Source organism: Trichoderma virens (genome assembly GCF_000170995.1).
Source record: "Trichoderma virens Gv29-8 chromosome Unknown TRIVIscaffold_77, whole genome shotgun sequence".
Taxonomy (NCBI): Eukaryota; Fungi; Ascomycota; class Sordariomycetes; order Hypocreales; family Hypocreaceae; genus Trichoderma; species Trichoderma virens.
In genome coordinates, this window is record NW_014013672.1 from 38437 (window position 1) to 64389 (window position 25953).

The 25953-nt window shown below is 50.7% G+C and overlaps 9 protein-coding genes across 9 annotated transcripts; 3 read left to right on the forward strand and 6 right to left on the reverse strand.

The window, feature by feature from the left end:
* Positions 1–1055: 1055 nt before the first annotated feature.
* TRIVIDRAFT_216295 (uncharacterized protein) lies at positions 1056–2441 on the forward strand (the record flags this gene model as incomplete). Its single annotated transcript, XM_014099530.1, has 10 exons — positions 1056–1063; positions 1116–1199; positions 1258–1306; positions 1362–1462; positions 1517–1579; positions 1642–1670; positions 1731–1840; positions 1903–2003; positions 2059–2110; positions 2170–2441. The coding sequence occupies 9 exons, from the start codon at positions 1180–1182 to the stop codon at positions 2197–2199; spliced, it is 555 nt and encodes a 184-aa protein (XP_013955005.1).
* A 183-nt stretch (positions 2442–2624) lies between these two features.
* TRIVIDRAFT_59192 (cation transporting ATPase) lies at positions 2625–5942 on the reverse strand (the record flags this gene model as incomplete). Its single annotated transcript, XM_014099531.1, has 3 exons — positions 2625–3353; positions 3463–5356; positions 5524–5942. 3 exons carry the CDS (start codon positions 5940–5942, stop codon positions 2625–2627), a joined length of 3042 nt encoding a protein of 1013 aa, XP_013955006.1.
* A 2376-nt stretch (positions 5943–8318) lies between these two features.
* Positions 8319–9975, reverse strand: TRIVIDRAFT_83533 (uncharacterized protein; the record flags this gene model as incomplete). The annotated part of the gene is made up of 4 exons (XM_014099532.1): positions 8319–8615; positions 8675–8941; positions 9011–9800; positions 9893–9975. The coding sequence occupies 4 exons, from the start codon at positions 9926–9928 to the stop codon at positions 8353–8355; spliced, it is 1356 nt and encodes a 451-aa protein (XP_013955007.1).
* Positions 9976–10341: 366 nt separating this feature from the next.
* TRIVIDRAFT_216296 (uncharacterized protein) lies at positions 10342–11173 on the reverse strand (the record flags this gene model as incomplete). Its single annotated transcript, XM_014099534.1, has 1 exon — positions 10342–11173. One exon carries the CDS (start codon positions 10897–10899, stop codon positions 10597–10599), a length of 303 nt encoding a protein of 100 aa, XP_013955009.1.
* TRIVIDRAFT_90638 (uncharacterized protein) lies at positions 10342–12272 on the reverse strand (the record flags this gene model as incomplete). The annotated part of the gene is made up of 2 exons (XM_014099533.1): positions 10342–12021; positions 12174–12272. 2 exons carry the CDS (start codon positions 12239–12241, stop codon positions 10911–10913), a joined length of 1179 nt encoding a protein of 392 aa, XP_013955008.1.
* Positions 12273–16684: 4412 nt separating this feature from the next.
* On the forward strand, positions 16685–17354 carry TRIVIDRAFT_223512 (uncharacterized protein; the record flags this gene model as incomplete). Its single annotated transcript, XM_014099535.1, has 2 exons — positions 16685–17099; positions 17158–17354. 2 exons carry the CDS (start codon positions 16685–16687, stop codon positions 17352–17354), a joined length of 612 nt encoding a protein of 203 aa, XP_013955010.1.
* Positions 17355–17986: 632 nt separating this feature from the next.
* On the reverse strand, positions 17987–21574 carry TRIVIDRAFT_153798 (uncharacterized protein; the record flags this gene model as incomplete). Its single annotated transcript, XM_014099536.1, has 1 exon — positions 17987–21574. The coding sequence occupies one exon, from the start codon at positions 21572–21574 to the stop codon at positions 17987–17989; it is 3588 nt and encodes a 1195-aa protein (XP_013955011.1).
* A 970-nt stretch (positions 21575–22544) lies between these two features.
* On the forward strand, positions 22545–23572 carry TRIVIDRAFT_90642 (uncharacterized protein; the record flags this gene model as incomplete). Its single annotated transcript, XM_014099537.1, has 2 exons — positions 22545–22705; positions 22836–23572. 2 exons carry the CDS (start codon positions 22648–22650, stop codon positions 23234–23236), a joined length of 459 nt encoding a protein of 152 aa, XP_013955012.1.
* Positions 23573–23670: 98 nt separating this feature from the next.
* TRIVIDRAFT_50337 (uncharacterized protein) lies at positions 23671–25323 on the reverse strand (the record flags this gene model as incomplete). Its single annotated transcript, XM_014099538.1, has 3 exons — positions 23671–24784; positions 24933–24999; positions 25056–25323. 3 exons carry the CDS (start codon positions 25321–25323, stop codon positions 23671–23673), a joined length of 1449 nt encoding a protein of 482 aa, XP_013955013.1.
* Between the last annotated feature and the right edge of the window lie 630 nt (positions 25324–25953).

Below are 25953 nucleotides of genomic sequence, written 5' to 3' on the forward strand. Positions count from 1 at the left end.
GAACCGCCAGGCACTCAACCGATGCGTCAACGAGGTTCTTTCTGGAGTTGTCGACTTTACGCTGGATACGCCCGAGAAGCTGGAGGAGGCTGTTCGAAAGGCCAAGATGACCTACTTTGGAGAGGCTTGTGGTGAGATGACTAAACAGGCCGAGGTAAGTTTCCATGATATTTGGGGAAACGATTTGCTGACGCGAAAACAAAGACTTGGGAAACATTTGAACGCAAAGCCGACACGCTGTACGAGAACATTCGGTGAGTTCCCCTTCAGTTTACCCTAACATCTGTAATAACTCGAGATGCTAACAATTCTTTTGCAGCCGCGCTCAAGCAGTCTTCAAGTTAAAGGTTCGAAACCACCGCCGCCGCCTGATTCCTAAGCGTCGCCCTTTTTTTTCTTCCCTCTTTCATCATGACTAACTCCCACCGCAGGGCATCAGCTATGAATCAACGACCTCGGAGCTGGAATCCAAAGTCATACACGGGATAAGCCGCCCCTTCGCTGACCTAGCCAAGTATGCAAAAAAATCTCCTTATTACGCCATAATTTGGTTGCTCAGATTCTGCAAAAAATCTTTGTACTCAGCCATTATTTGGTTAATAAGATTCCTACTCACATATAATCGCTAGTCTCCTCGGCATGTCCTGGATATCCAGCGGGTCAGAATTCCAGCATGAGCTCCACCCCGAAGGCAACTCAAGGTCATATCTGCTCAAGAACTTGAGCAAGCCAAAGGGATACGGCGTATGTACATATCATCATCATAATCAAAGAAAAAAAGGACAAGAGAGAAGAGAAAAAAAGAGAGAAAAACATTCATACCCTGGAGTTTTTTTGATCAGGGGGGAGGCTAACTGTTGGCGTTCAGAACAAGCAGTGCACAAGTCTCCGCTTCGACAACTGGACAGCAGAGTTCTCTGACTTCGTATTCGACGAGCCCATCATCCAGGAGCTCTCTCCTTTCACCGTCCGTACTCCCCCTTAGTCCGCCATCGTCGATCAATTATGCTGAACCAAAACCCATACAGGTCAAAACCCTCACAGTGCCAGCCCAGGACGAGAAGTAAGTATACTGGAGCTTACAACCATTTTTCACCTCTAACCCTCCTGTGTAGCACCCAGGTCAACATCGCCATCAAGGAAACGAAGACGGAGTCAATCACTCACACCAACGCCGCCATGTTTACCGCTCAGAACGAGTAAGTCACCGCCTCCCTCGCTCACCAAACAAAACTAAGTCATCATTTCACCTATTAGATACGCCTCCGCCACCGGCATTGAGCAAGTCGTCACCGATAACATCAAGGTATGCCTTCAACATGAAATAACGCCCTCTCCAAAACTAACTCATCGTCTCTCAGGCCGCCTTCAACGGAACAGACACCTTCGTAGACACCAAGCGCAACGAAGTCACCCTCAACATCGACTTCGACTGCCCCGTCATCTGTCCCGCCAACCGAGCGTACGCCCAACCTCTCTTTCATTCCCCCTTCCATCAAAGCTAACTCTACTCCAGAACCACCGTCACTTGTTCCGGCTACACACAGCTCATGTCCATCACATACACCGCCAAGATGAAGTAAGCATACCTCCCCCTCTCTCACTTCAACCATCTCATCAATACTAACATGCTTCACTCAGGCTCGTCCCCGAAGTCACCTTCACAGGAGGTCAGTCCCCCTAGTCCCTCTAAAACATCTCTTCCCGTAATCTAACCCGCTTCTCAATAGGCTTCACCCGCGCCGGCAGCAAGAAAGGCGAAACCTCCCACTTCCTCAAGGGCGAGTCCAAGAAGCGTGTCTACACGGACATTCCCAACGGTCCCGCCAATGAGCTCAAGGTAACACTCCTCAATTGACACATACATCATATATAGACAAGCCATTAACAAAAAGAAAACAGGACAAGGCAGCCTCAAACGCCGATCCATGGGACTGGACCGAGGCTCTCGACAAGAACCCCCACATCCAAACCCTCGTCGACCGCATCAGCGATCCGCAATGGTAAGCAACTCCCCCAAACAGCATCAAGGACAAAAGAAGCTAATCATTACTCAAGCTACGAAATGTACGTCCGCGGAAAGTGGGAAGGCATCAGCGGTTGGAAATTTGTACGTCTCCTCTCATCAACCTTTACTCCTTCAATCCCCCAAAACTAACACAACCAAAGGTCATCCAAACCGACATCAAGACTGCTTAAACACCATACGCCAACATAACCAACCAACACACTCTCAAACCTCTCTGTCGCATTCAAAGCATCTGGCCCATCGGCTCAACTCACTCACATATACCAACTATCCCAACTATATACCAACTTTACGTTCCACGCTAGCATTAGATACGGTTCACGACACTTTGCTTTACTAGATAGCCTACTCAGACACACACATCACTTACTAGAATGAAATTACGCGATATCTGACAGGAGAAACGAAACTCAAAAAAATTCCAAATTGTGCCAAACGAGTGAATAAACTAATACTGCATAACTTATACTTATACTTATACCGTAGACATTCTGATAGTATAGTACCCAAACTTTCAAAGAGTGAAATAATCCCTGTTCCTCTGGTATGCCTTGCGGAACTCACGACTCGGACTCAGACTCAGCCACACACAGACTTACGCTTGCGAGACGGTTGCCTGGTTAGGATGCTTGTCGATGCCGAGGCTATAACGGCGCTTGATGGCCTTCCAGGCTTCAATGAGCACAACATAGACCGCCACGCAGCCAAACACAACACCCCACTCCCACGTTAATGCCTGGTGCTTAAACACAGCCTTGTTGACATAAGGAATGTAAATGACAGGAAAGGTAATAACGAATCCTGCAATGACGGACCAGAACAAGAAATGATTGTGATAGACCGTCTTGAAGACGGACAAGGGACCCTTCCACCTCTCGTCCATGTTGAACAGACTGCGATGAAAGTGCTTCACCTCCCAAGCAGTAATCAGAAGCAAGAAGCTCAGCGTAGCAAACGTCGTAGCCCTGGCACGAAACACGAGGCCGCATCCGTCATGGCCATGCTCATTGCAGTCAATAGGCAGGTCATGGTAGCCCCGCCCGGAAGCCGCATAAGCCACCAGCATAAAAGCCGCCAGGCAGAGAGATCCCATACAGGTACCATACACGAACTGGTCCCGAATCAGATCCAGGGTGAAGACCCCCGACCGCAGACTGCGGGGTGGGCGCTGCAGAATGTCTGGCTGCGCCTCTTCCAAGCCCAAGCCGAGAGCAAGGGGTGATGAGGTAACCAGGTTAGCCCAGAGGATCTCAAGCGGAGACAGCGGAAACACGGCGATTCCATCCGCATCTTTAAAGGCCAGCCCAATCAAAAGAAGTATAACCTGGGCAAGATTAGAAGTGAGGAGGTGCAAGAGGAACTTGAAGCATGTTCACGTTAGCTCCAACTATCGGTGTGCAAGTTTGTGGCTTAGAGATAGTCAACAAGCTTACCTTTTGGATATTGTCTGCGAGACGGCGTCCTTCCTTGATGCCTGTCACGATGGACGCAAAGTTGTCATCCGTCAGCACCATGTCCGACGCTTCCTTGGCCACATCGCTTCCCCTATCGCCCATGGCTATGCCCACGTCAGCCTGCTTCAGAGCGGGCGAATCGTTGACGCCGTCGCCAGTCATGATGCAAAACGCCCTTCGGCGGTGCAATGCCTTGATGACCCGGACTTTGGTCAAGGGGCTGCATCGGGCGATGACGAGCGGAAGGGTATCCATGGCATCGATCTGGCCGTCTGTGAGATTGCCAAAATCGATTGCCGACATGACAGTTGTCGGAGACAAGGGGATGTCATGCGACAAGATTCCAACTTCGTATGCAATCGCAGTTGCCGTCTTGATGTGATCGCCTGTCACCATGTGCACGGCAATACCAGCCTGGCGACACTGCGATACTGCACCAGCCGTCTCTGGACGAGGAGGATCATACAGGCCGGCGAGTCCCAAGAAGTGGAGGCCACTTTCAACCTGGGCGCGGTCGTGGGGGTCTTCTTTTTCCCTATCCAGGGTTCTGTTGGCGATGCAGAGCACTCTGAGGCCTTCAGCAGCGAGCTCCTCCGCCTTGGCGTGGATCGTCTGCTTCAGCTCTTCAGATTCATCAAGCTTCGGCACGACTACCTCAACGGCACCTTTGGTGTATACTTGGGACGTTGCATCAACGTCTTTACCATAGACAACACTCATGAGTTTGCACGACGAGTCAAAGGGGTGCTCTGCGACGAGTTCATCGCCGGCAGTCCTATTCTTTCCAAAGCGCAGAGCAAAGACTTTGAGAGCTATCTCCGTAGGCTCCCCCACTGCCTTCCATTCATCTGACCCAAAGGCCGTTGTGACACTACTAGAGTCAGTCTCGAGCTCCTTCTTGCCGTCCGTAACGGTGGCGTTGTTGCAGAGAACCAGAGTGTCGAGAAAGGCGTTGAAGCAAGTTCCTACGAGGGATCCAGACCACGACACGGTGCCGCTGCTTGGATCATAGGGATTGGCGGTGCCTTCAATAAGTCCAACGAGACCGCCTCGAAGCCACACTTTGCGAGCAATCATGCGTCCCTGGGTGAGAGTGCCGGTCTTGTCGGAGCAAATGTTGGTTACTCCGCCAACGGCCTCGAGAGACGGCATCTGTCGAACGATTACATGGCCCTTAACCATTGCCTTGGTAGCGACAGCCATAGTGACGGTAAGCACGGCAAGGAGGGATTCCGGAATAACGGCGACACCCACGCAGATGCCGTACAGCAACACATTGTCATCGATTTCCCACAAACTAACGGAAAAGACAATGACGGCTAGCAGTATGGCCAAGGCGAAGAGCAGGAGAGCAAACTTGCTTAGCGTGACTTGTAGAGGCGTCCCTTCTAGGCCAAGAATGTTCCTGGCAGTCTGGTAGCAGTTGATGAAGAATCTGCTAACGGGGCCAGAGCCTGTGTTCTGCTTCTTCTTTTGACGCAGCAGCTCGGCAATCTGGCCCACCTCGGTGTGCATTCCGGTGGATATTACAATGCCAGTCGCCCGGCCTCGAGTCACAGAGCTTCCAGTGTAGACCAGATTTGTGCGGTCACCCATGGGGAGGTCTGGATCATTGAAGATGGCGTCGGGCTTCTTGCTGATGGCTACAGATTCACCCGTGAGGTGGGACTCGTCTGTTGCGAGATTGATGCCTTGAACCAGACGTAAATCGGCGGGAACTACGTCTCCAGTGGAAAGCCAGACCAGATCGCCCTTGACCAGGGTTTCTGCCTTGACGGTATCGTTGATACCATTGCGGATGACTTTGCATTTGGGAGTGGACAGGGCATATAGCGACTGGATTGTCTGCTCAGCGCGGTAGTCCTGGATCAACCTGCAATTTTATTTCATAATGTGTGAGCAAGACATGAAGAAGAGTGGGGAGTATATAGACGTTTTTCGTCTGGAGAGGAGGAAAAGAAAGAAGTAGAAAGAAAAAATAATGGCTATAGCAGTAGGCTTGGTCTCTTCCTTTCTGCGTCAGTTTTTTTTGCAACATACCCCACGATGATATTGAGGAGAATGACGGCCAGGACCACGCCACCTTCGACAAAGTCGTGAATGGCAAAGGACAGTGCCATGACGGCAATGAGCACGGCGGTCAAGGCATTGGCAACTTGCTGGAGAAAGATCTCCCAGATGGAGATGCCCTTTGCTCCCTTGATAGTGTTGGGGCCGTCCCGCGCCAAGCGGGCGGCAGCGTCCTCGACACTTAGTCCATCTTCGGTGTCGGTTTTGAGGAGCTCAGCAACTCGACGGGCTGATAGAGTATGAGGACAATGCGGCTTCTCTATAGCTAATATGTCGGGGGGTTCCGCTATAGGAGGCTGGTCGTCCTGGCTGCTGGAGAGGGTCGACGAGTCCGACGAGGCGTTGGCGTCTTGTGCACCATTCGTGACGACAATAACGGTCTCTCCCATCGAACGGGTACGAGAAGCTGTTTCCAGCCGGGAAAAGACACGAGGTCTTTGTATTTAAGGTACTTATATAGTCTTGTTTGGGTAAAACTCAACCGGCTGACCTCCTTGCCCTTTTGTGGTGTGGCGAATGGAGGGGCAGACACGATGATGAGAGGGGTAGAGATGAAGCAAGAGAAAGGGATGGAAGGGAGAAAAAGTATTCCAAGTTCCTTCAAGATCCGTCTGGCTAACTATACAGGTAGCTATAAGATACAACCTTGTTTGATACAAGAAAAAAAAAAAGGCGAGATGAAGCCTGGGAAAGGCAAAGGGTAGAGGGAAGAAGGGGAAGCAGGCATCCCGGACTGAGTGTAGCTTCCCACTCGGCTTTATAATGATGGAACGGAGCTGTGCCGTGGCCGACAGCACCTGGCCGGCCGATCAACAAGCCAGCAAATCACAGCCGAGCAACGCAGACAGCAGGCCGTTATCAAACGGAGGCGGCGGATAGATACAAGAGACGATATGCAGGGTGTGGAGGGGATGAGAGACCCGATTTCCGCTTGGAGACAAAGCCGCAGCCCACCCTGCAGTTTGGAGCTAGTTTGCATGGAGCTGCTGTGTGTGATATGCCAAGAGACACTATGTGAGGATGATGCGAGATTGAGTTCATGGCGACGAGGGAGCTGGGGAAGGGCTTGGAGGAGGAGAGAAGCTTCATGGGGGTTATCGAGTTTGGCGGTGCGAGTACATCTGGATTCTGCCTATCGATAATGGCAGCCATGTGATTTGATAGTCACCACCAGAGCTGCAGCTATTTACAACTATCATACAAGTCCATCTCATAGCAATCAATACATCTAAATATCAACATCAACATCAACAGCAAGTCGATTGACTTTTCCACTCAATCCCCCCCCCCCCCAGCTTTCCAAATACTATCCTATGGGGGCACGTGCTGCTGCACCCCACGGCACAACGGCAATCAACACACACGCACCAACACCAGCAATCATGTCATATCCCTTCTAAACAGGAGCCTTTTGCCGGGATCTGCCCTTGGGCTAGCGAGTCCGTGACCCCAGACACAGGCCAATTGGGCGGCAGCATCAACGACTTCGTATGCCCCGCCCCCGTGATATAGCTGGAGCACAGCAGCGACGACAACGTGTGGAGCGTGTCAGTGGCTGCACGGCGTCGTTGTAGTGCATCTGGCTGTATATAACCATGTTGCCATGGTGGTGCTAGTTGCTTGTCCAATCCACGAGCCGTCATAGATGTTATTTTGAGTTATTTTCGTCTGAAGTATGTTCTGTTTCTATTTTGCTTCCTTGGGGAGCCATCTCGAGCCCCCATCAGCTACACCCAGAGCATCCAGGGTAGCCCATAAACCACCACATGTCCCAGCATCATGAGTATCATCACCACAATTCCTCACCCTCATCCTCATCCCCCCATGTCTCCCAAAACCCCGCACCCCGTTTCCTAAACAAATCACTTCCTCTATCCAACAACAACTACGCCAATTCTCTTGGCAGACACACCATTCCCACTACTCTGATATCCCGTCAATCTTACGTATCCACGCCCGCACTGGCCGCTGCCCAAAGTGGCGGTACACGTGCTCGACGTCTCATCCACACCTTGTCTTGTTTCGTGTTAGTCCGACATCAAATCAAATACGCTGGATGACACAGCAATACGCAATTTCTACAGCATCGGCGCGGCAAGACGGAGAAGCCACACGGGGCGACGGCACCAATACTGTACAATCTGATAAAGCGAAACCTCTTCTCCCTCGTCATCGACATGTAGGGCCTATGTAGCTCGGTCGAAAACAACACTGTGTAAAGCAAGCAAGCAAACAATGAAACTCCAAAATCTCCAGCTTTCCGCCACAACCAAGCCACTAATCGATTAAGCATAACCAACGCGGGCACAACCGGAGCAATTCACCCATGCCCTCACCTCATCAGATTCTTGGCTCTTCTCCTCCGTCTTTCTTGGCTCGACGCGCGTTCACCGTTTCGTTTGCCAAAAGGCCACATCTAATCGCAAGACCGATGCTAAGCTCCCCTTCCCCTCCCTTGCGTTTGTCTTTTGTCGAAAAGTCCCTGTTCGAGGGAGTTGCTTGCGTACATGTGATGCCGGTGCTGCATATGGTGTACTTGGCAATGCCACCTGATGCCTCAGACAGCATAAGTGCTTCGGGTGCGAGGCGCAGCCAACTAAAACACCGGCGTCCTGCTCTTGAAATCGAGATAGATGTCGTACCTTGATCCCTCGCATAAGCGAATAGGCAACACAAACACAAGCCTCAAGTCCGGCAGTCACCTGTCAAGAAGTGTCAAACACAGGCAATAGTCACACCAAGTCACACCATCTTGCACGCAATATCCATGACAAACTTTGACTTGCTTTCGAAACAATTCTATCCCAATAGGTTAATGTACGGCTCTGGCCACTTGCCCCATACTAGCGGTCTGTCTCCCAGTCTCCCGCTCACCGGTGCCAAAATCTTAATCTTCCGCCTATCCTCATCCACATCCGCCACATAGACAAACCCCATCACATTGGCAGCGCGAACCACGTCCGGGCTATCGCGCACAGAGGCATTCATGACTGCAAAAGTCCAGTGCTGCATGAGAGATGAAGGTTCTTCCGCGATCAAGCTGTGCTTTTCATCGGGTGAATCTGTAGATAAAATCATCATCAGTGGTCTGCATATCAAGTGATGTGGAACAGTGACTTACAGTCTGCAAGCTTGTAGATGACCAGGCTATCAAAGTCAACTTGCTGAATCTGAGGGCTCAGTGTCCTCTTTGCGTCTCCAAAAAAGTATTCCTTAATCACAGCCTCGCGCGAGTGTTCCAGAAAGGCCTCGTCCCTCTCCACCACGCCATCGGACTTGTCAATGGAAATCACCTGTATTGACTCTCCAAGACTTGTCTTTTCGCTCGCAAACCGGCTCGAAAGCTGTGTGTGGATTTTGGGCGATCCAACGACCACCACAATGTTGACTGTATGCCAAATATTAGCAATCTCATAGTTCCAGATCCAATGAGTCCATTGGTGGTGGACGGCCTTACTTGAAAACTCGTCAACAATATGCGCAACCAGCTCCAGGCCAATCTGGCCGTCTTCGCTTATTCCTATTCCATCCACAATAACCCCCGACCCCTTGACCTCGTCATCCTCACTCAAGCGGCTACTAACTGCTCCGGCGAGCCTTGCGATGAGCTCGCGGTAAAGGTCCTCATCATCCTCCGCAGATTCCCTACCGTAGTGAAACACCATTGGTAGCTTGACGGGTATCGTACTCGGTCCGCTTGTCGGCGTCGAGCCCCAGCCGTCCACAGCCTCGGGGTCCATGACAGTCGCAAACACGCTGGCGCTCAGCGTCCCAGACAGGCTCAGCATGCCCTCCTTTGGATTCGCATTGACCGTTATAACCTGGTATCCCTGGCGCGTCGCATAGCTCGTCAACGTCTTGGTCAGCGTCGTCTTGCCCGAGTTGGGCGGCCCGACGACCAGCACTCTAGGCCCCTCGCGCCGCTGCTTCGTGGCATCCACCCGCATGTCGTTGAGCCGTGCGTGGAGGTTTACGTGCGAAGTCGCTGGATTCGCGACCGGATTCGAGTACTCGGCAATGGCGTCATTGTCGCACCGCCCGTCAATCTCCAGCTCGCAGCCGTGCCATGTCAGGATCTTGGATTTGATGCCAGAGAAGGTGTAGGCATTGCGCAGCGGAAGCTCGACGCCGTCCTTTTCGGCTGTGCCCGAGAGGACCTTGACAGTGAGGGAACCGCCTGTGGGCACCTGGAATCGCCATTCCCAAGCTGGGCGGAGGGAAATGGTTCGCGTCGAGGAAACGGCCGCCTGGAGAGAGGAAGAGAGTTGAGACAATGTCAGTAGAGCTGATGCCAATCAGATGAACAAATCAGCAGCGCAGAGAGTAAAGAGTGACGCACTTGTACCGGGATTTGCCCAAGGCCGGGGATGGACATGGCCGCCTACATAAAGAAGAAAGAACAAGGCAGATGTTGGAGTCTCGAATCGGTTGCTGAGCTTGAAGCTGAAGCTCGAAGCTTGAGATCGATACTGCCGATACGTACCGACAAGTGCAGAGCGGGAACCAGTGCGACATGTGGGGCCTGCCTATTGCAATAGAAGATACACTTCGATTCCACCAAATTGTTATGCGGCGAAAAGTACCTGCTAACAGAGCTGTGAATGGTCGTCAATTGGGACACCAACGGCCCGCTGACGTCTTCCAGCATAGCGCTAAAAACTAGGTTCCAGCTGGGCTGCATTGGTGCCCAGATCTTGCATCTCAGTTGATCATCAGGCATACTTGATAATTTCGCGGGAGTTGAGACGAAGAAATAGAGCGAAATGCTGAAAATAGGAGAGCTTCTATCGCTGTCTCTTGTTTGTCTGTATTGTACGTGGATAGACGACACTATTTTCTAAACATCTCATGTATAATCCTGTCCATGCATGCAACCCGCATCTTCACTCCACATCCCCAAAACTCCAGCTGAGAAAAGACTCAACGTAGAAACAAACAAGATCAAAGAAACCAAAAAAAAAAACCTCCGTTGCGCCCAGGCCGTCATATCGTCATTATACGCAGAAATGGACATCTCCTCCCATCTCCATGCGGAGCCGTGCTCTACCTTTCGCGTTTTGTTCCATCCAAAGTAACACCGCAAACACCTCGTTTTGGGTATTGTCTCTCTGTGTCTGTTTGCTTTTTTCCCTCCTCGTCATTCAGACTTCTCTGGGGTATCAGGAAAGACTCTCCTTCCAAAAGGTATAAATGTTGTCCACCCTTGTTTTTTTCTTCTTTGCAAGAGGAAGCCATCAAATTCCCACAACGCCGGCAGCCCCTCCCATCATCCATCCCATGGGGTGCAATCATGTATATACAGGTGCAAATACGGGGTGAGTGACCAATAAAAGAAAGCCATGCCATCGTGCATGAGTCTAGTCATCTTCGCCAGCCAGCTCTTTGAAAATCCGCAAAAGACTCCGGACTCCAGTAAGGATGTTCTCGTCGGGCCCCAGGCCAGGGGTGAAGTTTGCGTGCGCAAAGTCGATGAGTTTCAGAGTGTAGATCTGCGGCAGTTGGAGGTCATCCTCGTCTTCATCCTCATCCACATCCTCGTAGTCGTCTTCGTCTTCCAAGACGATGCCGCTGTCCATTCGGTTGTCCAGCCTCATGTTTGTGCGCGAGACCGGTGGGCAGGTGTATGCCTCGGCAGAATCACGCTCTATGATTTCGTTGTTCTTTTCAATAGCAGAGGCGAGGGCATCGCCGTCGCCCTCAAAGATGAAGAGCAGAGACGACGAGTACATGCGGGTCTCGTGACTCGCCAAGACCTGCTCGACACGTTGCAAATCTCGGACAAACGCGGAACACACAGCTCTGCCCAAATCTTGGTCGACGCCAGCAGCCTTGTTGAAGATGAATTTCCGAAAAGCGTCAACGACGTTGTCTTCGTTGACTGTCAGTCGTCCAAAATCCTTGTCGTAGATCTGGTAGCCTTCTTCGTCCCACGTTGACTCATCCTCTGAGCCTTGATACACTCGCATGCCGGATATGCGGAAGCCCAGATTTCCGTGCGTCGTCTGCGACGTGATTGTGTCAAAGCGCTTCTTCTTCTCGGCAGGGGCATCGTCGGCCCACAGCCGGACGCCGAGCTTGACGTCGAGAATGTTTGCCTTCTTGTAGCCAAACGAGGCGTTTTCCAGCACCACTGACTTGTCCGTCTTGATTTTCTTGCCCTGAGTAGGGACCCATGTGGTTTGATCTGAGGCGGTATCGGGCGTGGCCTTTGCGACATGTTCTGCGATTGTCGCGGCGATCTGCTCCTTGGAGGTCTTGAAGTCGCCGTTGCCCGCGATGACACCCATGAGCGCATCATCGAGGGGCACCTCCTCGGGATTGCTCAGCCGCAACTCGCCCATGTAGATGGGCATGATGTCGGCAAAGGCACGGAAGCCTTGGGTCTCGACAGCTTGGTAGAAGTCGATTTCGGTCTGGGTGCACGGCTTGATGAAGAGCTCGCCGTCGGCGTCGCACAAGGTGCCTGCACTGTAGTTGCGCAAGAGGGATGAATTAGCATACAAGGACATGATGAGGCAGTTTTCTTCTTTCTCTTTCTCTTCCTCCTCCTCTTCTTCTTCGTCTCTTCCCCCCTTTTCCTTGTTTGCGCGCACGCATCACAGAGGCGCGGGATCACTCACTGTCCGGCAACGGCGTAGTTGTAGTCGCGGAGCTGGTCCGGGGTGGGAATCCTCTTCTTTCCACCCATGGCCAAGATTTCCTGGTGTAGATAATCCAGTTCTCCTTTCTTTTTTCTTTTTCCTTTTTTCCTTCTCGCCGTGTTGTAGTGTGTCTTTTAGGATATCGTATTGCTATAGAGAGTGCACGGAAAAAAAGGGTCGTGATTGGCGCCGAAATAGGGCACGGCTGCAGGCTGCAAGATGACTCGGGTTTCAAGGACCGCCGCAGTCACAGGAATCGCGCAACCATGTCGAGCGGCGGGAGAGGCGCTGAGTCAGGGCGAGAGAGGCCGAGGGTTTATGTTTTATAGGCGGGCGGAATCGCAAGGGCCAAAGGGCAAAGGAGAGAAAATGCCTTGTGTGCAGGCCTGTCTGTGAATTCGTGAGTGGACGGGAAGCTCTGCTTTGCAGGTGAACAAACAAAGAGTGGCGGCTTCTGACCGACTCGCTCGCTCGCAACGCACAGGACACCAACACAGGCCACGACAAGCGCTGTCTCCCGCCACCAGGCCCGGGACGGCATAGCCTGCGGGTTGCACGCTCTAGCGCCCTCTCCAGCCCTCTCCAGCCCATGGCAGCCCATTGCAGCGGCTGCAGCAGGCGTCTTGACCCCCAAAGCAAATCACTTTTGTCGCCCCCTTGCCAGCTGAGCCACATTCAGCGCAGTTCAGCGCCAGCCAATAGCAGCGGCGTCTGCGTGTGAGATCTTGGGTAAGGCGCACTGTTGGGATTTCTCACATGGATTGATTGATTCCGCATTGCCACGCGGGCAGATGCACGTAATTGGGGGGGAGCGAGAACGAGGATGTGAGGATGTGGTTTGACGTGATGGATGTGATTGATTTGACGAGATGTAGGCTCAGGTTGCCTCTACAGTGCACTACAGGGGGGGATGAGCCCTGAAGAGTCACTGACTTCAGCTGTAGACTCGGACAGGCTGTCATCAATCCATCTTCTCAGCCTCTCTCTCCTCACTCACCCCCAACATCTTCCTTCACATACTGTGTGCCCGGCCATGTTTGCCCTCCAAGTGAATTGACCAGACATGAAACAGCTAATGCTAGCACTAGGTAACCCAACATGGAACTGTTGCACCGCTATATTCCCGCGTCAACAGCGGGTCAAGCTCCCGTTCACAGCGTCTTCACTCCCGTTTTTTTCACTCCCGCGTGACTCTCTAGCACGGACATGTCCAACCACATGGTGCCAAATGCTGCGTCAAAACCCTTCACTTACATGCCAATACGTGTCAGCGCCAGAACCACAGCCACGCCCGAATCGCATTGATCCTACCGCGTACAAGCAGCGAGCTGGTCATCTGGGAATGGAGAATGGAGTTGACACAACGAGTGTCACCACCAACGGCCCATCTATGTACATATGCTCTGACCTCACACATATATGTCCATGTAGTCAGAAGATGTGACCAATACAACACACTCCGGGCTTTGTCATTCACGGCTGTTCCCGGACCAAAATAACACCATCATCATCACCATCATCATTACATGTGCTCTCTTTTGCTATTTCCCACTATAAATGACGCACCGATAGCCTGCCGCCGCCGCAAGGGAGCAGGCAGGGCTCCAAAGGCTGAGCCTCTCCAACTCTAGTAGCCGCTGACACTTGCATCGCGAGGCTTGCTCAGCCCTCTCAACCCCGTAGCAAAATTAGGCACGGATACGAACAAGAGGCACTCGGTTGGCGTGCAAGTGCAGGCGCTAAAAATGCGTGCAGCTTCACACTACGACATGTCGAGATGGAACTATGACGCAGCTGCGGTGTTATTTTGTCTCGGTTCAGTTCATATAGCACCCCAGGTAGGTAGGTAGTAGGCACCTTGAGCAAGGTATACCCTTATCAATGCCAAAGTCGTGTTCAGACTCGTACCCAATCAGATCTTGGGTGCCAATCAGTGGAAACGGTATATGTGGAATATACTCAACATGACTTCAAACCGCCAACAGCGCCAGTCAGAGCATCCATGCTAAGAATGATATTGAACCTAGTCATATTGATGACTGTAATGAACAATACCAGCACACGTAGATATTTTCCAAACAACGCTTGCCTACATGGATTCAACTCAACAGCACTGCCCAGTTCGCGTGGGATCTATCCAGCCACAAATGAAATACAGACAAACTCTGTCACGCCATATCTACTAGACCGTTGTAACCCATGGTCCTTCTGTCTACCCCATGGTCACATTCCAAATCTTCAATAGCTCTTCACACCTTTACTCCGCAGACATCGAGATCTAGCTACCATGCTTGCGGGATTCTCAACAAGCTAGTTGGGCCATGCTGCAGGCCCATGCGTGTACAGCCTCAAGATAGGCAGCCATGCCCGTTGGTTCAGAAAATTTGTGAAATTGGACATTTCATGAGGGGGGTTCTATCTGTCATCTGGAGACTGCCTAGAGTGATGCGAACCAACACACGCATGCATGTGTCGTGTTTAGAGTACACCAAGTGTGTGTATGCGCGAATCAAGGCGCTGTCGATAAAAGGTGAATAGCCTCAAAACAAGGAATGATGGGCAAAACACACACCTTTATATACTTATGTTGGCAAAATTGCCGCATGTAGATACATGGTTATCTCATTCATGTGAATCACGCTCAAATCCAAGAACAAGATGCACCGTCTGTCTTTCCCAACAACTTGGTCACAGATTGACTCAAGTGGTAGAAGATGTAGGCATGTATCTAAGCCTATTGCTTATTTGAAACAATACAAAAAATATATAAAATATATAAAATAGCAAATATCTGAGTAGTTATCAAAGTAAATGCGCTTCCCTTTATGTCTTCTTCAAAACGGCGAATCTTGTGTGCTCCGGATAGCACACTACCTTAGTACTCAACCAGGGATGTACCTACATGCTGTATTTGAAGTCAAATGCATTTTTATACGCACAATAGCAAGCAAAGCACGCTTCCAACCCATTCACAACAGCACAGCGCATTCGAGTATCATCGTATCATTATGGGTACCAACAATATTGCGGCCGCTTCTGCCAGCGAAGCCGACGACTAGGAACGTGTCGGCTCGCTTGCCAGGAATACCTCTGACGGCTACAAAATGGAGTATTACGACCCTTCAAGGAAGGATTACCACAACCGTGTCTCCTTGGGAGACAGACTTCGACCAACGCTGCAGATGGGATAACTCATATGAGCAAAAAACTCAGTCGTTGGGTTGCGCCAGACCTCGCGGCTCTAAAACATGGAATGGCGGCAATAGCGACGGCTAGGGTTTCTCGGCTTGCATCTTGGGTCGCATATTTCGGTCCAGAATCTCCCTACAACATAGCTGGTAGAGCAATTGGAGACCTTGGCTTACGCCGTTGTAGAAATATATACGTGACTCTAAGTGGCGAGCTTCAGGCTCTGTCGACAGCGCTGGATGTCATTCGTGACAACGACCTCATCCGGCGTCATAACCTGTGCTATTCCTACCTCAGATGTGCCTCGACGTACTTGGTGTTAAGGCTGACAAGCGAGCCGGTGCCCGTGAGGCTCTATTTCTCAAAGAGAGAGCCGGCACAATAACTGCCATACGCAACCGTTTGGAACAGATGGTCGAGTCCCATAACGGAGAGCTGAGCTTCAGACTTTGGCTTCAGAGTGTGAACCCGGATCGTTTCTGTTCCGATGTTGTGCAGGACGCGGCCTCGGCGGGCCTTTGTGTGAACGGAGAGCAAGAAGAGAGAGAGACGCAGGAAGAGAAGGAATGAATAACGAGATGATGGATATCACGGGCTCGACTTTATCGTTGCTATTTGTCATTTTCGTGTTTTGTTCGTCAGTTGGTGCCGTTACATTCACTCCCACATTCGAGGAAGCATCCGGCACCAACCTCTTTTTCTACTTCTGGTTCTTTACGGACACAGCATCACCAACAAGGAAGTTCTCTTCTAGTGGTCTCATCATAATGCTTTGACGGCCTACTTTTGGGCAATTACGGCCCATATAAGAACTTGGCCTGAATCACTCGCGGCAGGGGCTGGAAAACGCGGCAGAGAATCAGACATCTCTTCAATCCCATGTATCCCAGCATGGGTGATGGGAAGCCATAATTCTGTTTTGTTCTTTCCGCAAGGATATGCGGATCTGGGTTCAACGGGATCTCATCCAACGCCAGAATATCGCTTATCGAGTGCTGTTTGCGATGGACCAGTTTAGCGTGACATCCTTTACACATAACACTTAAATTGGCTTCAAGATGATGGATTGTGTGTTGTTTGGCAGTTCAGCCTCACCGGCGTTCTGTGTTATTAGTCTGGATGTCAAATTACAGTAGATCACAACTCATTCAGAATAAGTAGCTCAATATCACTCATTCAATCACAAAAAAGTATAAGTATAACCATGATGCCCACGATAATTGCTGCAGTTCCAACTTCAAGACGATCACCTAGTATATCAATTACATCAATTACATCCATCCACTCGCCATTCATTCATCATGCCTTCTATCCTCGCATCTGCCCTCTCTCTCCTCTTCATCTCCTCCCAGCTCGCCGTCGTCAACGCTGGAAACTCCAAGTTCTACCTCGACCAGCTAAACTGCGGCGGTGGCACCTTTGTTGACTTTGACATCACGGAAGTGCACAAATGCTACGGCCTCACTTCCGGTTCCGCCGCCTCGTTTTACACTGAAAAGGGCAACGAACTGGATTACGTCCAGACTTACCGAAAGAACAAAGGGAATAACTGCGGCAAAGGGGAGTGTAGCGTGAAGAAGGCAAACTCATGCTGCTCGTCCAAGAAGAGGCAGATTACGGGCGTGCAAATGGTGCGCTTCATGGAGCCGTGTTCGCCTTTGCCGCGCTGCCGCAAGATGGCGCGTGCGGAGCTTGAGGAGCGGGCCGGTGCTCAGAGTAAGTTGCTCTTTTTCAGTGTGTGTTGGTGACTTTTTTATACTAATGCGTTATACAGATTGTACAAGTGTTGATGAGATTGGTGAGCCGTTCATTGTGCTTCAGGATGGAACCCATTTTAGTCTCGGGGTTGGAAAGCTGGGCAAGTTCAGTGCGGAGGAGCTTCAGGGGCATCTTGAGGCCAATGGAAAGGAGAGACTTTCGGGCGAGAAGATTGCGGAACTGCTTGAGATTCAGGTCATCAAGAGTGAGTAGGCCGTTGCTTACTACGTGTATGGGTTTGAGGACCTGATTCGCACTTGTTTGATGGGTGTGAGACGGCTAGTTTGATAATATACATGATCCAACTAAAAGCAAATTACAATCTCTTGTGTTGGGCGTACGAGACTCTATGGAGTGCAGTTCACCACAGTTGGCGACTGGCCAACGTCCAAGAGTACATGGACTCGACACTGAGATGCCGTTGGTTATGCTGATATCGAAGATGAGACAAATCACAAGCTGTCAAACAAATAGTAGTAGCATAGAAGGTGGCCACGTCCCAGAGTACTTGTCATATATGCCGTTAGTTGTACGAATATGCAACGTGAACATCTTTCACAAACGGCAAAACAAACAGCACGGCAAAAGAGGTAGAGTCTACTTCAAACCTTGGTGAAATCTCAGTCTTGAATTAGATTCGCATTCTAGAATATATCAAAGACCACCTCCTTGTCCAAGAAACCCGCTAGTCTCGTGATTTCAACTCTGGATTCTTCCCGTCATAATCAGCCCGAAAAACTCCATGCAAAACAACACACAATGCACCCATAATATATAAAACCGCGTAAGAAAGAGTTCTTCCTCCACCAAAACACATGATTCCACTCGACAGGTATCCCCATTTTCTAACCCCATGTACCACCACCGCCACCTCTTCCACCCCTTTTCTGAGCACTGAGTCTCCAGTCGTCTTCTCCAGCAAATTTATTATACAGTGGCTGAATTCTTTCAGCTTGCTTCCGCTTGCTCAGTCTATCTGTCGGTGCCACCTTGAAGAACGTCGGGGCCGCTTCAACCAGCCATTTCGGCTCGATACTCGTCGTGCAGTGCATGTATTCCTTTGTCGTCAACACGAGCGTGTGGTAGATGATCCACTCAGCTTGCTTTCCAAAGAGAGCCGAACTAGGGTGAAGGTATACCGGTGTGCCCTCTGTGAGAGTCTTGTATCCTTCCTGGGGATCCTTGCGCGCTGCGTTGCGGAAGAATCCCGTGCAGAGTGCCTGTCGCACCTTTTGTGTGTCGCGTCCACAAGACACAACCGGATGTTTATAGCGATCCATAATCTTCATAAGCTGGTCTCGGACATCCTTGGCACGCCGCATCGACCGCGCCTGAATAAAGTTCTCAAAGCACCAGGGGCTAGAATAGCCACTGTGCTTCCAGGCATTGTACACGTTGAGAAGGGTCAGGTGGTCTCCATGAGGGTCGTGGAACTTTGACTTTTTCTGGTCGGCCTGCGACTGCTTTTCTTTGGGACGATAAAAGACGTTGGGCAGGTTGAGCATGGCTACTATACTAAGCATCTCGTCGGAACATTTGTGGTCAACCGCAGCGATGAGCACTTTGGCCAGTGATGGCTCCATGGGGAAGTCTGCCATCTTTCGCCCCAGACGAGTGAGCAGGCCTTCGTCGTCCAGCGCACTGAGGGCGTACAACTCTTCCAAGGCTGTCAACATGGTGTTGATGGGAGGCGGATCCATAAAGTCGAAATGCAAGAGGTCGTTGATACCCATTGCCTTGAGCATTAGAATAGTGTTTGCCAAGTTTTGTCTCTGAATTTCGGGAATGGTTGTCGGCAACATCTCTGACTGGTAGGCAGCCTCGGTATACAGACGGAAACATTTTCCAGGGCCGGTTCGACCGGCTCGACCGGCTCGCTGGTTTGCTTGCGCTTGGGAAATGGGCGTAACAACCAGGGAGTCCATGCCGAGCTTGGGATCGTAGGCATTTTGCTTGACAAAGCCAGGGTCAACAACGTAGTAAATCTCGTCAATGGTGATGGATGTCTCGGCAATATTTGTAGCAATGACAACTTTTCGACTTCCAGGAGGCGCAGGTTCGAAAATTCGGCTTTGCATCTCGCTCGGAAGCTGGGCATATACGGGCAAGATAAGCAAGTCCGGTACGCTCGGCCCAAGAGCCTTCATCCTCTCATACAGAATCTCGCACGACGTGTCGATTTCCTCCTGACCAGTCAAGAATAGGAGAATGTCGCCTTTGGGTTCTGTTAGATGAATTTGCATTACTGTGACAAGCGCAGCATCCAAATAATCAGATTCGGGCTCGCGAGAATACAAGATCTCGACTGGAAACGTTCGGCCCGGGATTGTAAAGATGGGACACTCGTTGAAGTAGGCGGAGAATTTGTCGGCATCAAGGGTGGCTGAAGTGACAATGACCTTCATGTCGGGCCTCCTCTTTAATGCCTTTTTCAAGAGGGCAAACAAGACGTCGGTAGAAATGGTTCGCTCGTGAGCCTCGTCAAGCATGATGCATGAATATCGCATCATGTCAGGGTCCATGAGAATCTCTCGCTGCAGCATACCATCCGTCATGTACTTGATCCTGGTAGCAGGGCTGGTGCAATCATCGAAACGGACATTGTATCCAACCTCTTCACCGAGCTTGCAGCCGACTTCTTCCGCCACACGCTTCGCAACCGACATAGCAGCGACACGACGGGGCTGGGTACAGCCAATGATGCCGTCATCTGCAAACCCGGCTTCTGCGAGATACTGGGTCAGCTGGGTCGTCTTTCCCGAGCCAGTCTCTCCAACCACAATCAAGATCTGGTTCTCGCGCACTGCCTTTATCAGCTGCGAACGGAACGCAAAGACGGGAAGGGATTCTCGCTGCTCCTTGATGCTGAGGTTGGTACGCTTGCCCAATGACTGTCCTTTGGGTATGACTGCCCTCTTCCATTCGGGCTCTTCATCCGTCCTGGTATTCATTCTTGCATTCTTCAGGTCGCTGGCAAACTTGCGTTTATCGGGGTCGGCCATTGGATCATTCCATTGATTTGACAGGTTTTCTTTCGATTCCTCCTTGGCAGCTTCTTCGGCCTCCTTCTGCTTCAACTCTTTTCTCTCCTTGGCGAGTGTTGTTCCTGCCATGGCGGCTCTGTTCATGGATCCATCAGGGGCCTTGACGACTCGGATAGGCGAAAGTTCCAAAGACTGCTTAGTCTGACCAGCCAAAAAGGGCGGCTCCTCTTCTCGAACTTCAATGTCAACGTCTTCTTCCAGCTCCAGCTCGCCCTCTCCACGCAGCGTCGCATTGTAATCCTCTTCGAGATCGGGATAGTCTGATGCTTTTGCGACTCCAGATGCAATAAGCTGTCTGATTTCCCATCGCTCTGGCGACGTCATTCGTTTCTTTTGTCGCCTGGGGGGACCCAATGAATCGCGAGGCATTGCGGGGGCAGCCTCGACGAATCCATTTCTTCCACCGCCACCAAGTGCTTCCATATTTGCACCAGTCGTCAACCTCGCCTGTGGTTCGAAATCTCTGCCGGTCTCCTGGTCGACATCTTTCATGGACAGTCCTATCCTGTGGCCTTCGATGCTAACAACCTTGACCCAAACCTGCTGACCGCTGGAGAGCAGATCCGAAGGGTGGGTTACACGCTGGCCAGAGACAATGCGAGAAATGTGAACCAATCCGTCGACTTTTCCTTTGACGTGATGCAGGTTGACAAAGGCACCAAAATCCTTGATTCCGGTGACATGACCTTGGTAGACCTTGTTCATGATGGGCTCGTCGTCCACTTCGGGTGCAGGAGCGCGGCTGAACTCGTCCTGATCGTGGTCGTCATTGTAATCGTGTCGTCGTCGATTTCGCGACTTCCTGGAATCTCGGAATCCATCCCGCCAGTCTTCGTTGCCGGCGTCCTGGGATCGTGATCGCGACCTGTGCTTGTCCCGCTTCCGCCGATCTCGAGATCTTGATCTATGCCTCCGTGATCGTGACTCTCTAGCCTCGTCTTCCGGGCTTCTGCTCCTCTTTCTAGACGCCTTCTCTTTCTTGGCCTTACCCTCAAGCCCTTCCAAAAGCGCCAGTGTATCATCGATAGCGTCCGCGCCGCCGTCGTAGCTGGGTTTCTTGTCGGGCATAGCAAGTCCGCTAAACACCTTTTCGTTCTCCTCAAAGGTCCGATGGTGGTGAGACTCGTCGTGATGCGCATCTCCGTTCTGGCCTTTGAACTTGGGGTGCATCGCCACCACCAGACGATCTAAGCTGTCGACCAAGCTGGGAGGAAAGTCGGCATTGAGCCCGTCGAGCCTCTTGCGGAAGTCATCGCTGGACTTGCTCTCGAGACGCTGTGCAATGAGGAACTCGGCAAGGGTCTTGTCGCTGATTCCAACATGGTTCTGGAGCTCCGAGGTGACCTTTGAAACGAGGGACAGCAGCTCGAGATTCAAAAGATCGTCCATGTTTGCGGTTTGGGGTCCTGCAAGGCGCAGGATTGAAAGATGGTGGATTGGACATGAGACGCGCTAAACGGCAAGGCTGCTAGTACTGTAGAAAAGTTCACGGTGAGGCCCCCTCTTGACCGAGGCTAAAGATCGGGAGATGTTCGGTGAGGGGGGACTTGACCGAGAGAGAGGGGGGCCCAGTTTTATGGAAGCATGTCATTGATGCGATTTCTACTGCATGGAGTTTGCATAAAGCTACGGTAGAGATGCATCTTGCATCTGTATGTATGTATGTATATATCTACATAGCATGATGTGATGACTAGCATCTTGATTGGATCGTGAATTGATACGTAGCAACATCTACTCGTATACGAGAATGCTTACTATTCGTATGGAATAATGCCATCATTCATATTAGGTAGGTACTTACATAGGTATTCAAAGGGTACGGTAGCATTTTGCCGCAGCATAGCCCGTTTGGATGCTAGACTTGATTTGGATCAAGTGCGTGTTGCTGTAGGAGCAGTGACTCAACTCCTCCAAGCTGCAGGCAAACACACCTCGCTTCCCAGATCCCACGATATTTTACTTTTGGAGATGAAAAGCGTATTTAGTTACTCTTCATTAAGCAAGAGTGATGGCATCAGTATATCGTCAACAAATTCACCTATAAATTCAACTCTACTAATGTTCGTTACCTTAGTAGGTACATATCCAAAGACCATCTCCCTCTCCTACAGCTACCCTACAATAAACCCCCCAAAAAATTGTTTGGAGTACCTACGCAGCCCTCCCTTCAGCGGATCCCCTTTGCCCCCCAAATCCAGCCAATCACGCCTCCAGCTTCCGCCCCATCATTACGCAACCTTCTCAATAAGCCAGCTCCAGCAGCGTCATCATCCGTCACAAGCCCACTTCGCGTTCTTTATCATTTATCCTTCCCTTCTGGTAGGGCGAGAAAAGCGACGACAAAGAGACCCTTGATTTCTTCTTCTCGCCGTCTACTCGTATATTCAACTCTAGACCCTGAATCTTTCAGACTGCGAACCGTGCCATCGCCAGCTTCATTCTACTAAAGCAAAGCCACCATGTGTTCTGCCGACATCTTCCTCGGTGTTCTCGCCATTCTCTTCCCCCCGCTGCCTGGTAGGTCACATCACCCCACTATCTCTTTGTTTTGCGTCTCTGTCTGTTGTGCTCCGTCGATAATATTTTTTCTTTTTTCTTTCTTTGCTGCCTGCCTGGCGTGATGGAAATCGCTAACCGTCGTCGCTAGTCTGGGTCAAGTGCGGCATCTGTAGCGCCGACTCCCTCATCAACATCCTCCTCTGCATCCTCGGCTTCATCCCCGGCCTGCTCCACGCCTGGTACATCATCGCCAAGTACCCCGAGCCGCCGTACGAGTACGAGGCTATTCCCAACGAGCAAGGCGGCGGCCGCGTCACATACGTCTACGTCCAGTCGCCCCATGGCCCTCACTGCCAGCAGCCCAAGCCCCAGGAGCAACAGGGCCGCATGAACTACGGCACCACCTCTCAGCAACAGCCCAGCCCTTCTCCCCAGCCACAACAGCACGGGGTTGTAAATTCTGGAGCGGGCAGCTCTGATAACCAAGGCGTTCCCCCTTCGTACGCCGAGGTTGTTGCTGGCGACCACAAGATCCAGACACGGGATTAAATGGGAAGACGCGATTTGCCGCCACTAGCCTATCAGGCTGTTAAAACAATGCCGACAGATACAGATGCAGATACAGATGCAGATACAGATGCCAGGGCGGCGATATCAGTAAATACCATGCTGCAAACAAAGGTCGGGTGGATGGAGAGTAGAGGGACGGCGTGGTGCCCTTTTAGCTGGTCTTTGTTTAGATAACTTGGCCCTCTCTCACACATTTTTTTTTTCTTTTCCTTTCCTTTCTTTTCCCAATCTTCTTTCTTATTGCGTACTGTTCAAAGCGTTGATTTCACAAACATGTCATGATTAGGTCAAAGGTTCTGCATTGGTCTCTTACATCTGCCCAGGTGGCCTTGATATGGCCCGAACTAATTTTTCCTGTGCTACTGATAATAAAGCTGGTTAAATCATCTTGTGGAAATGAAATATCCCATATGCTATTCCTCCATTGGCTGGTTGTCTTCTGCTGTAGGATCGTGAACCGATGGTGCAGGGCGGTCGTTCTCTTGAGGAGCCCTGAAGTGAATCATCAACTCCTGCGCAAGAAACGTGTAGAATGAGGGCACAATCTTGCGAATGCGCTTGACAAAACGAACGTCTGATCCAAGGTCGCAGATTTCCAGCGTCATCTTCATACCCGGCTTGAGGTTGGCAAGGATGTTTTGCTCGAAATAGAGATCAATCTCTTCGCCTAGCAGGGGATGCTGTATGTCTGGCTCGACCCATCCATCCTCAATCACGGCTGGTTTGAGAGTGACTTTACCCATTGGCAAGAGTCGGATCTTTTTGTTGTCATCTATAGTGATGGCAAGCTTCTGGAACTGTTCAATCAACTCCTTGGCTGGGAGATTGACTTTTGTTATCTCCAGGGTACATTCGTATTGATCCACAACTTCAACGCTTTTGCCAAACAGGTGTTCAAACGCTTTAAAGTCTTCCAGCATGGTAACGACTGAATAAAAGACAGACTTGGCATCGAATCCTTCAGGAATCTGAAATAGATCAAAAGCCCAGGCGTCTGGATCAGTCTTCGAGAACAGCTCAGTCGCGGCAAAGTTGAAGAGACCCGGGAGGGCCGTTTGCAAAGAGTTGAGCATTGGCCATTCTTCTCTGGCCATAAGGCAGACTTTCAGCGCCTCTTTGACATTCTCTTCATACTCGGGACAGACGTCGTGATGGAGGACGTATCGAAGGAAATTCTCAACCACATCTATCGCGTCTTCCATGGGCCCAGTCTGGAGACCAGTCAACGGGATGATGGCTCGAGAGAGGAAACCCGCTGCCACGCCGGCAAAGTCGACAGTCCACTTGGTTTCGTCGCCGTCGTAAAAACGGCCACCAGCCCCAGTGCCTTCGTAGATGACGTCTCTGGATGTTGCTTCGCGACGTTGTGCAGCCGTGAGTTGCTTGAGTTCCTTTGGATCAAGTCCAGTGTAGGCTCCCGGTTTCGTATCTACGCCGCCGAGGAAGAGGTAGTCGTCGAAATAGGTGGTTCTTGGGTATTGGATGCGGCGACGAGAGCGAAATCGCTGAATGCATGACTGCATTCGTCTATATGCCAAGTTAGCCGAACTGGAAGCCGAACTGGAACAAGAAGAGAAAAAGTATTCAAATTGTTGATGTACCTCTCAAAGGAAATATCTCTGTAGATTCTTGTTAGCTTCAAGAAATGTCCAGGATGCTGTTGAATGATGCTTACGGGGAGTATATCTCTTGTTTCTCTTCCATCGCTTCCTGAGGAGTCATGGGAGGGTCCGCAAAATACTCTACATTTGTTCAGTGGTGAATCACCTTTAAAACTGTGAAGAATGAAGTGCTCTACCTTCAAATCCATTGCCACGATACTTGGGCAATGCAGTTGGACCTCTGCTGGCCGTTGTCTTGCTCTTTCGTTTCTTCTTCCTGGGAGCTGATAGGCGAGCAGGATCAATGGGATCATCGGGAGCGTCCTCTTCAGCTTCTTCATCCTCATCTCCTACTTCAGCTTCCGTGACTGAAAGAGTCGGTATCGAGATCACACTTTCGTCCACTTCAGGCTGTGGTTCGATAATTTGGGCACCATCGCCGTCTGGAGCTGCAGCGGGAGCCATCTCCGGCAGCATCACAGGATGAAGCTTGGGAATTGTCGAGGAGAGGAGAAATCCAAGGTGCAGATTTGCGAGAGAAAAAAGAATGGAAACTGAAATAGAGAGAGAGAGAGAAGAGAGAAAAGAAATGGGCCAGTTGTTGCCTGATGAGAGCCGGTGAAGGCGGTGGCAGGTGCTCAACAGCTGGTTCTGCATCGACACCGCCAAACAGAGGTTGACTTGCATTAACTTGATGAAAGAGTCATAAAATTCATTACAATTCAATTATTTACAATTAATTGACGTTCTATCGCTCTTTGTTATGTCCACATAGCAAGGCAAGCTGCCGAATGCTTGATGCCGCACATATGCATGTATCCTATCTTCGGTAGGACTTTGACTCTGGCCGGAAGATGAACCATGAGCATCAGAGATGGCAACTAGTATCACAAAAATTAACACAGAGACAGATAATGAATTTCCAAAGTGATTCACATGAAGACATACTTGTGACTTATCTTAGCCAATGTGGCTTTTCAGAGGGCTGGCCTTAGGATTCACTCATCATACAACCTTTGGTACTAAAGTGCCACAAATTAGTATAGATGAAATTTCTTATTAAAGTGAAAAACTGCACATCTTAGGTAGTGCGTG